We start from the raw sequence: 15,107 nt of genomic DNA, 5'->3' as shown, positions 1-15,107 counted from the left end.
TAATCGAACTATTTAATTCCAATTCATGAACATTAATAAACAACATCGATTGTAGTCAGTTACATTCCTATTATGATTACATATGGTGAGTAAATAGCTTAATGGAAATGAAATATTCTCGATTTCTTTCTTCTCTCATTCCAGTTGTCTCCGATTCATTATTTTTTCCATTCCAAGTAAATAAACGTGCCATAAATAATGTTTCATTTTGATTGGGCTTCGCCTAGACGATGATCGGAACTACTATTAAGCCTCAGAAAGCTCTAGTCCGAGTGTTAAGAGTTTCAACTTTCAAGTCACCGCTTTGTTCATCCATGACTTATAATTCGAACAATTGGAGACGAGTGATGATCAGATCAGTTCGTAACTGATGAGTGGAGGATCGAGTAGTATTTGTAAGTTGTAAGTGGGAAGGTTTCTCAAATTCATTCAAGCTAGGAAAGCAGGAATGACTAGCTAGCTAGTTTATATGAGGAGTTAGTCCCCGTCTTCTGTTAAATTGAAGAAGTTCCGAATAGGAATGGGTACCTATCTACAACTTACCGTAATCGTATTAGACAAGAGACTTGGCCTCTCGACTTCTCGAGTCTTTTATCAATTTTGAATTTGATGATCAGAGTTGAGAGAGATGATCTAATCCATCTAGGGGTGGAGTACTGGTCCATAATTAGTACATTAGTCAAAGCCAAACAAGAATTAAATTAGTTAATAACGAAAGCAAGGCGTGTAGATCCGTAGACTGTAGACTACAAGAGCAGTACATCTCAGGCTTTTATAGCTCCCACGTACTAGGCCTTAACTTTGTTTTTTTTTTTTTTTTTTTTTTGAAAGGAACTTGGTTACTTTTTTTTTTTTGAAAGGAAAACTTGGTTACTTTTATGCTATGTAATTTTTCTATCTTACCTGGATATGATGAAAAGGAAAAACGATGAGCAGCACAGCCGGTTTTCTGTTTCACGGCGGGAAAAATGGCGTCACGGTTAAGGGAAGCACATAGGTGGCCTTTTTCCTTACAGATGGCTAAGGCCATATGAAGTAGGGGTGGGATTGCTGAACCAATAACAAAAAGAACCGAACAAGAAAGGGAACAAAAAGTCGAATGATTTTGGTTTCGGTTTCATCCGTAAGAAATTGAAACAAAAATCCAACTTTTTTTAAAATAACATCATTTTGATAGTCTTACCTCAAACGACAATGCTTTTTCCTTGTAACTTAAAAAAAATTAATTAATTAATTAATTATCTTATCAATATTCATAATATTTTTTTTTATTTCAAAAAGGATGTTCGAACTTTGAAAAACGATCAGTACTGTTGTACGAAAGAAATTATCATACCTACTCTAAGGGCTAGTTTGGGATTGCTGTGACTTTTAAAAAAAAAACTGATGATGTTGTGTTGTGAGAATAATCAGTTATGAATTAAAACAGGTTCGTGTTTGGTAAATAATACTTTTAAAAGTGCTGTCAGTCAATAAAACAATTTCAAAGCGTGTTCACAGCAGCTTCTAAAAGCAATCTTTGGGTTGCTTCTAAAATCTGCTGCCAGTGACCTGTAATTTTCAATTAAAGCTGCTTTTTATTTATTTACCAAATACAATAAAATTTAAAATTTTGGACAAAAACTGATTTTTTTTTTTAAGCGAAGCAATCCCAAACGCCTAAGTGACCTTCAGCTATATATAGAAATACTACACATTGATCCAGAATGCTCGATTAAGATGTGTATTGTTTTCAATTCAGCACCAATAAATTTCAAAAAGGAAAAAAAAAAAAAACAACAATTTTGTTTTCCATGTGAATTATATCTTCAAAGTCAATGGTTATATTCTAGGTTTTTGATCATTAGAAATTATCAAATTCTTTGCCAAAAAAAAAAAAGAAATTATCAAATTAACAGACAACAATATTGTTTTCCATTCTTTCTACTTGTCCCATGCATATATATAATTTTGAAAAACACATCTGAATGTCTCTGAGGATATCACGTTCTCTACATTCTTAATCGACCTTCTTTTTATCTTCTTATGCAAGTCATGATCATCGACCAATAATGAGCAACGTCGTCCAAGTAAAAGAAAGCGGCGGGGACTGGATTTAGCTACCACGTACGTGCGTCTCACGGTCAACAGCTATCTAACTTACCAAGAAACCCTAGCAACGTACTGTTCTAGCCTCTCGAATATTTGACAAATTAACAAACAGATCGACGGTTTGGGGCAGTTGGATTTTTTTTTTTTTTGCGTCATCTTGATGGAATTTAGACGTAGGAACCTTCATGGTTGAAGCCGCCATATCAGGTAGCATAGAATTTTTCTATTGAAAGTTTTATGCACATATTGTGTTTGCAATTGTTCCGTAAAATTTTGAAAATATCCCTCACTCACCGCTGCAATTGTCTCATGAAATTTCGAAAATATTCCACACTCACCCTTTGATTGGTCTGCCATACCACACACGGCACGGTGACCATATTGAAGACTATTTCTTTTTTTCAAGCTTCAAGCTTTAAATCGTGATTTAGTCAATTCTGAAATCTTGGTACTAGTTTGTCCGATTGCAATTTATTCGAGTACTGTTGGTGATAGTACTAAAATATTACATGATTTGACCCAAAATTGAGGATTGTATAAAAAATCTATGACGAAACTAATAAGAAATTTCAAACCTGAGCAAGGTTATGACAAGGACATCCATTCCCTTATTTAATTTGTGTCGGAGACATTTTTTTTTTATATAAGAAAAACTAGAAAAGAAAAAAGAAAACAATGTTAAATATAAGAGCTTCTAAGGCAATCCGACCCAAAGCGGTCGAAATTAATAACATATAGAGCACTAAAGAAAGACTATCGCTATTTTGAAATCTTGATACTAGTTTGTCCGGTCGCAATTTATTCAAGTACTGTTGGTGATAATACTAAAATATTACATGATTTGACCGAAAATTCAGGATTGTATAAAAAAAAATCTATGGCGAAACTAATAAGAAATTTCAAATCTGGGCAAGGTTATGACAAGGACATCCATTCCCTTATTTAATTTGTGTCAGTGACATTTTTTTTTTATAGAAAAACTAGAAAAGAAAAAAGAAAACAATGTTAAATATAAGAGCTTCTAAGGCAATCCGACCCAAAGCGGTCGAAACTATATGTTATTAAAGCACTAAAAGAAAGACTATCGCAATTTTGAAATCTTGGTACTAGTTTGTCCGGTCGCAATTTATTCGAGTACTACTTGTGATAGTACTAAAATATTACATAATTTGACCAAAAATTCAGGATTTTTTATAAAATCTATGGCGAAACTAATAAGAAATGTCAAACCTAGGCAAAGGTTATTTCAAGGACATCCATTCCCTTATTTAATTTGTGTCAAAACTTTTTTTTTTATAAGAAAAACTAGAAAAGAAAAAAGAAAATTTCTTTTTTCCAAGCTTCTTTATCGAGTTCTTTCTTTCCTCATGTTTTTAGAGAGTCTAATTCAGTTGCGCATACGTTAGCTAAGTTGGCTCTTAATTCTAGTCTAGATTTATCTTGGAGTGGTCAGATTCCCTCTAGTATTAGCAACTGTGTTGCTAACCATTGTATGACTTGATTTCATTAATAAAAGCTTGACGTCTTTCCCCTAAAAAAAAAAAAAAAATTTAATATAAGAGCCTCTAAGGCAACCCGACCCAAAACAGTCGAAATTAATAACATTTAGTGCACTAAAAGAAACACTTTCGTGTTTAAGACATTTTTGCTTTGCTGAAATGGTGCTGCAATGGGAGTCTCCTTTAAATAATCGATCATTTCTTTGCTGACGATGTCCATGCCTATAGACTATAGGATGATTCTCTAAATTGTTCAGTCCTATACGGAATCTAATCTTAACAGTTAAATTGGTAGTGATGCGAGGAAACACTACTCAAATCAGTAGCTCAAGCAAAAACGACTTGCAATGAGGGCACTACAAATTTGTTCATCACAAAATTCTACGATGGCTTGTTGAAAAGGCATGTTCCTTGGGGATCAAAGAATTAAGGCTAACTTGACCTAAATTGCAAGGGGCAACACAAACATCTCTTGCGATTCGAAATCACTACAATGGGGATATTTATCTTCACATAGTAATATGTGAATATCAACAGCTATAACCAAATATGATTGTCAGAAAATTGCACATTGTGCAATTACTCTTATCAAAACAAACAAAACAAACCATAGAACCCAAAAGAGGTACTGAACTCTTTGTTACAGTAATACCAACCTACTTTGCTGTCTTTGCATATGAAGTGCGAAATAAAGACCAGATCAAAAACTACACCCTGACAAAATTTGTATTACGATACAAACATATTTCTTACTCTCTACTTCTTTTATTCCCTCATGCTGCCACTGTCCTCATCATCTTCATACTCTCTTAATTGGAGGTTATCCATGTCAGCAAGCAACTCATCAAAGGGCACAGAAGGTGCATCTTCCCCATCGGTCACAGATGCCATCTCTGATGGCTGGTATCCTTCATCACGGTACAAATCAATATTGAACCTGAACTCAGGATTCTCTTCCAGATCTTTCAAGAACTGTTCATACTCTGAGGCCTCCTTTTCTAGCGCGCCTCTCCCTTTAGCATCCACTTCCATGGCAAGGGATTTAAGCTTCCATGCACGAGGCTTTGCACGCTTCTTCAGGCGCTTTTCTTCATAGCTCTTCTTTATCAAAATTACATCTGGAATGACTAGACCCTTATACTTGTCTAGTTCCTCGTCATTACTGTTTGCCCCATATAAGTCATAACCAAGAGCATAATCCCCAGGGTTTAAAAGATGGCCTATATGCGTTTTTATGTTGAAAATAGTGTCATTCTTCCCAAAATCAGACACACGGGCAACTTGTGCATCAGCTAAAGCATACCTTGTGCCACCGACATTAACTTCAGATGAAACCATCTCTACATCGAGCACTATATACTCCACTAACTCCCGGCTCGTATGTAGCGACTTAAAGGTTGACCTCCAATATTGATCAGCATCCAAGAAACAATGCCTCAAGGTCAAAGGATCAAGCAAAGCAATGCTGTTAGTCACTTTAGTGCAAATCACTAGAGGACCAAGATTCCCAAAACTAGATCTAACCTTGGGAGGCAGACAGATCAAATCCTCACGGCAAATGGGGGAGATTTCAACTGAGAATGTATACTTGTAATGATAAGTATTACTCTTAGAATCCTGGGAAACCAGCTGTTTGTCATTACGACTCCTTACTGGAGCAACTTTACCCACAAACTCCACAAATTTCACACCATGACTCCGGTTTGAGAAAAAGAAATCGATACCCTGGTCCATCTGCGTAATCTTTATGGCACTGGCAGCAGCACCATGCTTCAGAATGAGCTGCTCCAGATAGAAAAAAGTGCGTCTGTGAGAAACATGCTGGCGAAGCTGTACAGCTGCAACCCACTGGTCAGGGTTGGCTTGGACTCTTGCACAAGACTCACACATATGTTCTTGCTGAACATACTCAACAGTATACGATTGCTCAAGTATTGCTCCATTAAGAACTTCCTTCTGAACTACCAACTTAACCTTGATCCTCTTGGAGTGAGGTTCAGTCCAAATGAATTCGGCATGAACCAACCTAATTTTATTCAAGTTCTTCAGTCTCTTCACACAGAAAGTTAGCAGCTCCTTCGATTCTAGTTGGGCTTTAATCCAAGTTCTCGGAGGCTGCAAGTAGGTATCACATTCGGGGCAATGCACAATAGTCACATGCTTCTGCAAACCTTCAGTAATGTCAACTTCAGAGCGCAAACACTTGACGCACATATTGGCAGCATTTGGTGCCATGGGAATACCACATTTGCAACACAGTACACTGCCAACAGTTTGAGGAACCGTAAACATACCCGTATCTATTTCCATTGCTGTTGAACGAAACACACAAAAAGAACTGTTAGTCTTTATTTTAAAGTGCCTCTGTCAAGTCAGAATGCCTCGAAAATGTCAGGAGCAAAAGTATAAACTAAAAACCCTGCATATATTTCTCTTATCTTGCTTTCTTTGCCGAAGAAATAATTGACCAAATTAACAAGAGACTCCAAACCTCGAACACTCACACAACGACGGTAAAGGCAATTCATACATCAAACTCATAACACTAGGACTTCACGGACAAAAACACAATTGGGTTGTAGCTACAACTACCATCAACACAAGTACTTTTCAATTGAAAGAGAAAACAAATTAAAAGACTAGAACAATAGCAGCTGAAACTTGGAAATTAACCCAAAAAGGTGTTGGAATCAAAATTAACACGAAATACAGAAACCCAAATAAACCAAACAGTAATCATATCAAAAGAAAACCCCAGGAAAATGGAAAGTGAACATACCGAAAAGAGGCGAAGAGGTGTTGCAGGGTGCGGCTGGAGCGGACGAAGAATTGAAAGAGAACAAATGGTTTAAGGATGTAGGGTTTTTCTCATTTGTAGTGTTCGGGTGCGAGCGGTGCTTGGTCATTGGACTCCAACTCTTATTCTAGGCTAAGCCCAGAGTTGTTCCCATGTACTTGGCCCAACAAGTGTCCTTACGTTTCTAATTTATTTATCTATTTAGGTAATTAAGTTTGATACCATAGAAATAGCTCTATTTTCTATGTACCACTGTAGGTACTACTACTATATTCTTGTCTGTCTATATGGCACCGGAAGGGTATGTAATGATAGGAGCACAAAGTGTGACGTTTTTAATATATATTTTCCCTCATTTGGCTAAGTTATTCTCTTAAAATTAATAATTATAACATAGTTTATGTTTTTAGGTACTTCAAGGACTGAAATGGAGAAAACAAGCGAAAAAGAGCAGAAATGAGAGTAAATTAAGGACAAGTCATTTTAGAAACTTTCCTCTTTCATTTTAGGAAATATTTCCTATTTTGTTTTAGGAAACTTTCTTCATTTGAACTTTTCTATTTCTGATTTTTATATTTTAATGAGAGTCCATCCCATTAGAAACTCTTGAGTGATTAAATCAAGAAAAATTGAAGGATTAATGAGGAATAATTCGAGGAGATAAAATGGATTGTTTTTAATCAATATTTATTCCTAATTATCTGATTTCTTATTGATTATAAACTCTAATTAAATTCTGATTTTTCTTGATTGTAGGAGTTCATTATGTGCAAAATTGGAAGAAGAAATCAGTGCAATTCAAAGGAGAGGAATAAGGGATGTATCTGGTCATTATTCAAGGAATATACAATGAGTCATTAAGGGGAAAAGAGATCAGAAAAATCAAGACTTTGTCATGAGCAAATCAAGCAAATTTGGAGGAGAAATCACCTCGAGATGATTGGCTATGATTGCATCACAAGAGATGAGAATTCCACTATAAATAGCAGCCATTCTCTACTCCAAAATCATCACTTCTTCACACAAAATTCAGTTCATTAGCTTAGCTCTCTTCTCTCCAAAACCCTCTCCAAATATTCAGAAAAAGCCTCTCAGCGTGAAGAGCTTTAGGACTTCTCCAAGGCTGTTCGTGTTCTTGAAGGCCAAGCCCTGTGTTCTCTTGACGTTCTCCAAGCTTCCTTGAAGATCAAAAAGTGTAATCCATGGCCCTTATTTCTGTCTTCATACTCTTTAGTATTGAATTTCAGATTTTGATTATGAACTTTATCATTGGATTTGGATTTTTGTTACGAACGAGTTTATGTTAGTAATTTTCAGATTCATTTCTTTATGTTCTTGAGTTGTTTATGATATCTTTGCAATCTGATTTTGTGCCATCCTTTTATATCTTTAAGCATATGATTTTGGTTGAACAATGATGTTAATCTGCAGGTTAATAAAGCCAAATTTGTGTTCTAATTCACCTAATCGTTTTAGGGCATAAATTGAAGTGGTAAAGGCTATGTACAATGGTCGAGATTATATGCTACATGTTTGTGCGTTTGTAACTTCTTATGGATGCATACATGTTTGAATTCAGAATTCTAATTGCACTTATGATTCATATTTAATGTTGACGGATGCTCTTCAGTATTAACGTGATGTTTTATATGAAATATTTTAAGTTACGGACTTTTCCTAACTTAGGAGATTCAAAAGAAGAATTAAAGTGGTACTCGATCTCTTCAGACTTGTACTTCGAATTCATTTATGATATTTAGTGTTGGCACGATTTTAGGTTGTTTAGATTGAACTAATTCGTTGCATATTGATATGGATTGAAAATTCTGATTTGAGTGTGAAGAAGTCGATCACATGTATATAATTATCTCTTTGTTTTATTTTGTAGGAACTTAGAAACCCAAAAGTTGAATCCCCCCTTTTTTATGGTTGTTTCTTGTGTAAATTTGTAGATAAATACTTGTTAACACTTGTTTTAATAATTACTAATTTAAATTGACCCATCTTTGCAGGAGTACCCTCAATCCCCGGTTAGAACGATCCCTACTTGCTTATATACTAACGAATGACAACAGGGTTTTAAATTGAGTGTCTATTTTGGCCGCATCAATTTTTGGCGCCGTTGCCGGGGATTGAAAAATTCTTTGTTAAAAATGTGTCATTTATTGTATATATTTGTTGTTTATAAACTGTTTGAAACTTAGTGTAAATTAACTAGGATGTTATTTATATTGTTGGACACGAGTTTTAATTGTAAGTTGTAAATTGAATGGAATAGGTGAAGTCTCTTTTGTTAATATTGGTCTAAACCCCTTATTGGTACCTAGTTCAGGTCCCTTAAGGTTGAGGGCGGCCTTTATTAACACTTGTTGAACTGTCTTCACACTTATGAACTTTTTCATCTTAGTAAGTATAGCCTATGTGGAATGGTGTCTAGGAAGGGGACAACGTTCATAACGGGTTTTGAATCCAGAAGTGCTTACAAATGGGCTTCGCTCATGCCAAAATGGATTCTGCCTCTTGTGGTCGTCCTCCCCTACCTGGCCATTTCAGTAAGGTTGCCCAAAAGATGTAAGAGGGAGTTTGTGTCTAGGCGACTATACTTGGGCCGCACGTCCACCTTGATTTACCGCTTGGAATTAAATTCGATATCAACTATATTTATAACAGAAGAAAATGTTGTGATATGCTAACGTATATTGGATTAAACATAATCTTGAAATAGGGTAGCTGTTTCAGTCCCATTGCACATCGAGATTCCCTGTTCCCGTACCTAAGTGTTGGACATAAAATGAGCATAGACTGATTAAAGCTCCCTCACTTTTGTAATGTTTGAATAGAAGTTCATTATAATTGCTTTCTATTTTTTTTTGTATATTAATTGTTTTATCTTGTAGGGTCCATGAATGTCCAAGTCAGTTAGCAAGCTTTCAGAAATCAAAGAACGGTTGGATAGGATAAAACGAAATCAAGAGCTTCCAAATTTCTTAGACATTCCTATCCAAACTCCCTTGGCGTTTAGACAACTTTCAATTGACACCCAAGGGAGGAGGACAGAAGAAGAAGCTAACTTGGGTTCAAACTCCTCAAGTTACTTGTCAGAAGAGGAGGAAGAAGAACCCATGGCTGGATTGAATCAGACTATAAGGCAACTGTCTTCATCAAATGAAGGAGGAGCTGCCCCAACTTGCATCATATACCCAGAACCAGCTGATGGAAAGGTAGCAGAGTTTGAATTGAAGAGTGGTTTCTTGCACCACCTTCCCAAGTTTCATGGACTTATGAATGAGGACGCCAACAAGCATCTCAAAGAATTCCAGTTCGTGTGTGGGAGTATGTGCCCTCAGAATGCTGACCTTAACATCCTAAAGTTGAAGGCATTCCCTTTCTCTCTTGAAGATAGGGCGAAGACATGGCTGTTTGATCTTCCCTCACGCCATGTGGACTCTTGGGACAAGATGGTTAATGAATTCCTTACGAAGTACTTCCCAGCCTCAAGGGTAACTGTCTTAAGGAAGCAAATAACTGGGATACAACAAGCAGCTGATGAATCATTCTGCTCCTATTATGAAAGGTTCAAGACTTTAGTGGCATCATGCCCTTCACATGGGATGAAGGAAGGGAACCTACTCACCTATTTCTATGAGGGACTTCTCCCTCTTGAAAGACAATTGTTGGATGCTGCAGCTGGAGGGTCCTTTATGGATAAGACACCTGAGGTGGCTAAGGAGCTGTTGGCAAATCGTTCTCTCAATTATCAACAATATGAGGGGGCATTATCCTCCTCAAGGAGGGTAAATGAGGTAACTTCTAACTCAGCACTTGAGGAAAAGTTGAATAATATGAGTGCTTTGTTGTCTCAAGTTTTGATCGAGAAAGGCCAAGAGGGAGTAAAGGCGTGTGGGGTGTGCTCTATTCAAGGGCACCCAACTGATCAATGCCCCCAACTGATACAAAATGGTGGATGGGAGTCCTTAAATGCTTTTGAATCTCAAAGGTACAAACCTTTTTCCAACACGTACAATCCAGGACTTAGGGACCACCCTAACTTTCGTTGGAGCAATACGGAGAATGTTCAGAACCCCCAGAATCAAAATGGACCCTTTCCACGTCCTCAGAGCTTCTATCAGAGGCCTCAGGTTCCTCAAAACTTTGCTCCCAATAATAATTTTGTTCCTAATAATGCTACTCACCCTTCTTACGATAAGATGCTTGAAGCCCTTTTTCAAGGGCAACAAACTTTGACAAATTCTACTCAAGCTCTTGTAACAGGTCAACAGAGTAACACGAAGGACATATCTGAGCTTAAGAAGCAAATGGGACAGGTGGTGGACTTCATGGGAAAGATATCTGAGAGTGGGAAGCTTCCAAGCAGCACCATTCCCAACCCAAACTTTGAGTCTGCAAAGGCGATCGTCACAAGGAGTGGAAAAGAGCTTAGGGACGTCCCAAAGGTCCAAAAGAAGGCCCAGAAGAAGAACCATGTAGCCCATGAGGAGGAGGATGACGTTGAGGTTACAAAGGAGGATATTGAGCATGATCCAGCCACTTCTAGGGTTGAAACAAATGTGCCTCAAACATCTGAGCCACCTTTGAAACTAAGAGGTAATGATCTAAACCCTAAAGGTTCAGTTACTACTAACTCCCCTTTCTCTCGTGTTCCTTTCCCCAGTAGGTTTGCAAAGTCCAAAAAGGATGAATCTGATCAAGCCATCTTGGAGATCTTTAAGAGGGTGCAAGTCAACATGCCCTTGATTGAGTGCATAACACAAGTCCCAAAGTACGCCAAATTTCTGAAGGAGTTGTGCACCACAAGGAGACAAACGCGTGAGAAGGAGGTAGTGAAGATGAATGAAACTGTCTCAGCAGTTATCCAGAGGAAATTGCCTCCAAAACTTAAGGATCCAGGGAGTTTTTCTGTTCCTTGTGTCATTGGAAACACTAAGTTTGAAAATGTCATGCTAGATCTAGGTGCATCAATTAATGTTATGCCATATAGTTTATATGCATCTCTAGAGTTAGGTGAGCTTAAGAAAGATAATGTTGTTGTCCAATTGGCTGATAGGTCCAACACGTATCCTAAGGGATATGTGGAAGATGTTCTTGTGCAGGTGAACCATCTGATATTTCCTGCAGATTTCTATATCCTTGACATGGAGGACTCACCCTTAAACTCAACTCCATTACTTTTAGGGCGTCCATTCATGAGGACAGCAAGGACAAAGATCGATGTCTATGAAGGGACATTGACCATGGAGTTCGATGGTGATGTGATTGGCTTCAACATCTTTGAAGCAATGAGGTATCCCTTGTCTGATTCTAAATCATGTTTTTCGATTGATGTGCTTGATTCTCTTGCGCAGAGCTTTTTAGATGCAATGGATGATGATGAGTTGGCTTTGACCATCACCCAAGGGGTGGGATACACTGAGGATGGCGTCGCCATCCCAAATGTAGAATTGGAGGGCGTTGTTGAGCCTATTGTGATCAAAACTGTGGCCGCCCTTGAGAGCCAACCTCCTTCATCAAGGTACACTCCTCCTTTGTCAATTCCCCTTGCTACTAATAAACTTCTTCCTTCAGTGGTACATGCCCCTACCCTTGAGTTGAAAGTACTACCAGACCACTTGAAGTATGTGTTTTTGGGAGACAAGGAGACATTGCCAGTGATAGTGTCCTCCAAGCTAGAGAAGGATCAAGAGAAGAAACTTGTGGAAGTTCTGAAGAAGTACAAGACTGCCATTGGATGGACTTTGGCAGATATCAAGGGCATCAGCCCTACTACATGCGTTCATAGGATACTTTTGGAGGAGGGTGCCAAGCCCACCAGAGAAGCCCAACGTCGCCTTCACCCTCCAATGATGAAGGTAGTCCAAAATGAGATAATCAAGCTGCTCGATTGTGATGTGATTTACCCAATCTCAGATAGCAAGTGGGTCTCTCCAGTTCAGGTAGTGCCCAAGAAGTCTGGGGTGACCGTGGTGAAGAATGAGGAGAATGAGCTAGTGCCCCAACGAGTTGTGACAGGACATAGGGTCTGCATAGACTATAGGAAGCTCAACGCCACCACCAGGAAGGACCATTTCCCATTGCCCTTCATTGATCAGATGTTAGAGAGGTTAGCAGGTCATTCCTTTTATTGCTTCTTGGATGGGTATAGTGGCTACAATCAGATTTGTATAGCTCAAGAGGACCAAGAGAAGACCACCTTCACTTGCCCTTTTGGGACATTTGCCTACAGACGTATGCCCTTCGGATTGTGCAATGCACCAGGTACATTTCAACGTTGTATGATGTCTATTTTCTCTGAATATATTGAAAAGATAATTGAGGTTTTTATGGATGACTTTAGTGTCTTTGGTAAAGATTTTGATTCATGTCTGAGAAATTTGGATTTAATCTTAAAAAGGTGTGTTGAAACAAACTTGGTTTTGAATTGGGAAAAGTGTCACTTCATGGTGACACAAGGGATTGTTCTAGGGCACATTATCTCTAATAGGGGTATAGAGGTTGATAAAGCCAAAGTGGATCTTGTACGTTACTTACCCTCTCCCACTTGTTTGAGAGAGGTACGTTCTTTTCTTGGTCATGCAGGTTTTTATCGCAGGTTTATCAAGGACTTTTCCAAGATAGCCAGACCTTTATGTCGTTTGCTTCAGAAGGACATACCCTTTGAATTCGATGATGAGTGCAAGAAGGCTTTTGGAAAGCTGAAGGACTTATTGACGACTGCCCCCATCATGCTCCCTCCAGACTGGTCCTTGCCATTTGAGTTAATGTGTGATGCCTCAGATTATGCTGTGGGGGCTGTGTTAGGGCAGCGGAAGGCCACGAAGCCCTATGCCATCTACTACGCTTCAAGGACACTCAATGATGCTCAGTTGAACTATTCTACTACAGAAAAAGAGCTCCTTGCAGTTGTCTTTGCTTTAGATAAGTTTCGTTCATATTTACTTCAGACTAAAGTTGTTGTTTATACTGATCATGCAGCTCTGAAGTACTTGCTCACCAAGACGGAAGCGAAACCGAGACTCATCAGATGGATACTCTTGCTCCAGGAATTCGACCTAGAGATTAAGGACAAGAAGGGGAGTGAGAATGTAGTGGCTGATCATTTGAGCAGAATTGTGCATAAGGAGGACACCCTACCCTTGCAAGAGACCTTCCCGGACGAACAACTCTTCGGAGTAGAGGTAAGTGAACCCTGGTATGCTGATATTGTGAACTATTTAGTGACTAGGAGGTTTCCAGACACTTTACCTCGTTCTAATAAGGAAAGACTTAAAAAAATGGCTCGGTACTTTATTTGGGATGAACCTTACTTGTGGAAACATTGTAGTGATCAAATAATTAGGAGGTGCGTCCCAGAAATTGAGCATAAATCCATTCTTGCATTTTGCCATTCTGAGTCTTGTGGAGGTCACTTTGGGTCTCGTAGGACAGCTCTTAAGGTGTTGGATTGTGGCTTTTATTGGCCAACTATTTTTAAGGATGCCTACTTGTTTTGCATGAGTTGTGATAGGTGTCAAAGGACAGGTAACCTAGGTCCTAAGGATCAGATGCCCTTAGCTCATATTATAACTGTTGAGATATTTGATGTATGGGGTATCGATTTTATGGGGCCTTTTCCTTCATCTAATGGTTGTCTTTATATACTCCTTGCTGTGGACTACGTGTCAAAATGGGTGGAAGCTAAGGCCACCCGTACTAATGATTCTCGAGTTGTTGCAGATTTCCTTCGTTCTAACATCTTTTCTAGGTTTGGAATGCCACGCGTGCTTATTAGCGATGGAGGATCTCACTTCTGCAACCGAACGATTGAGGCTTTGCTGAAGAAATACAATGTCACGCATAAGGTCTCTACACCTTATCACCCTCAGACGAGTGGACAAGCAGAGGTCTCAAATCGTGAGATCAAGAGGATACTAGAGAAGACTGTGGGCCCAACGAGGAAAGATTGGAGTCAGAGGCTCGATGATGCACTATGGGCCTACAGGACAGCTTACAAGACTCCCATTGGGATGTCTCCCTTTAGACTTACCTATGGGAAGGCTTGTCACTTACCAGTGGAGTTGGAACACAAAGCTTGGTGGGCAGTGAAGAACTTTAATATGAACCTTGATGAGGCAGGTTTGCATAGGAAGCTCCAGTTGAATGAGCTTGAGGAGATAAGGAACGAGGCCTACGATAGTGCCTGGATCTACAAGGAGAAGACTCGAGCCTTTCATGACAAAATGATCCGTGGGAAATCTTTTGCAGTGGGCCAGAAAGTTTTGATGTTTCATTCTAGACTTAGGCTTTTTCCAGGTAAGCTTCGTTCTAGATGGGTTGGTCCTTTCATTGTTACTAATGTTTTCCCTCATGGTGCTATACAGATAAGGAGCGAGAGGACCGACAATGAGTTTAAGGTGAATGGCCATCGATTGAAGCCTTACTATGAGGCTTTTGAGGAACACACGGTGGAGGAAGTACCCCTCCAAGAGGCGCCACTCACAAAGGACTAAATGGAGGTACAAGTCTAGGCTGAAAGACTATAAACATTAAGCGCTGCTTGGGAGGCAACCCAATTCAACCGTAGCTGTGGAGGAGCCATCAACGGAGATTTGTTTTCTTGAACTCTTCCTTTTCCCTTTTGTTTTTCCTTTTTGGTGTTTATTTTTGTGACCCCTTATACCATGCTTTTATTCTATCATTGCATGCTTATGCTTGATTACATTGAG

General features: G+C 38.7%; 2 protein-coding genes across 2 annotated transcripts; one reads left to right on the top strand and one right to left on the bottom strand.

The window, feature by feature from the left end:
• Nucleotides 1-4,075: 4,075 nt before the first annotated feature.
• Nucleotides 4,076-6,493, bottom strand: LOC133722269 (uncharacterized). Its single transcript, XM_062149108.1, has 2 exons — nucleotides 6,370-6,493; nucleotides 4,076-5,902 (listed from the first exon to the last, which is right to left on the bottom strand). Exon 2 carries the CDS (start codon nucleotides 5,898-5,900, stop codon nucleotides 4,356-4,358), a length of 1,545 nt encoding a protein of 514 aa, XP_062005092.1. The 5' UTR covers nucleotides 5,901-5,902; nucleotides 6,370-6,493; the 3' UTR covers nucleotides 4,076-4,355.
• A 2,800-nt stretch (nucleotides 6,494-9,293) lies between these two features.
• On the top strand, nucleotides 9,294-14,891 carry LOC133723124 (uncharacterized). Its single transcript, XM_062149954.1, has one exon. The coding sequence runs from the start codon at nucleotides 9,294-9,296 to the stop codon at nucleotides 14,889-14,891; it is 5,598 nt and encodes a 1,865-aa protein (XP_062005938.1).
• The last annotated feature ends 216 nt before the right edge of the window (nucleotides 14,892-15,107 follow it).

The sequence above is a fragment of the Rosa rugosa genome, chromosome 7 (genome assembly GCF_958449725.1).
Source record: "Rosa rugosa chromosome 7, drRosRugo1.1, whole genome shotgun sequence".
In the NCBI taxonomy this organism is placed as follows: Eukaryota; Viridiplantae; Streptophyta; class Magnoliopsida; order Rosales; family Rosaceae; genus Rosa; species Rosa rugosa.
The sequence above is the reverse complement of the archived record's forward strand: the minus strand, read 5'-3'. Positions and strand labels throughout refer to the sequence as shown.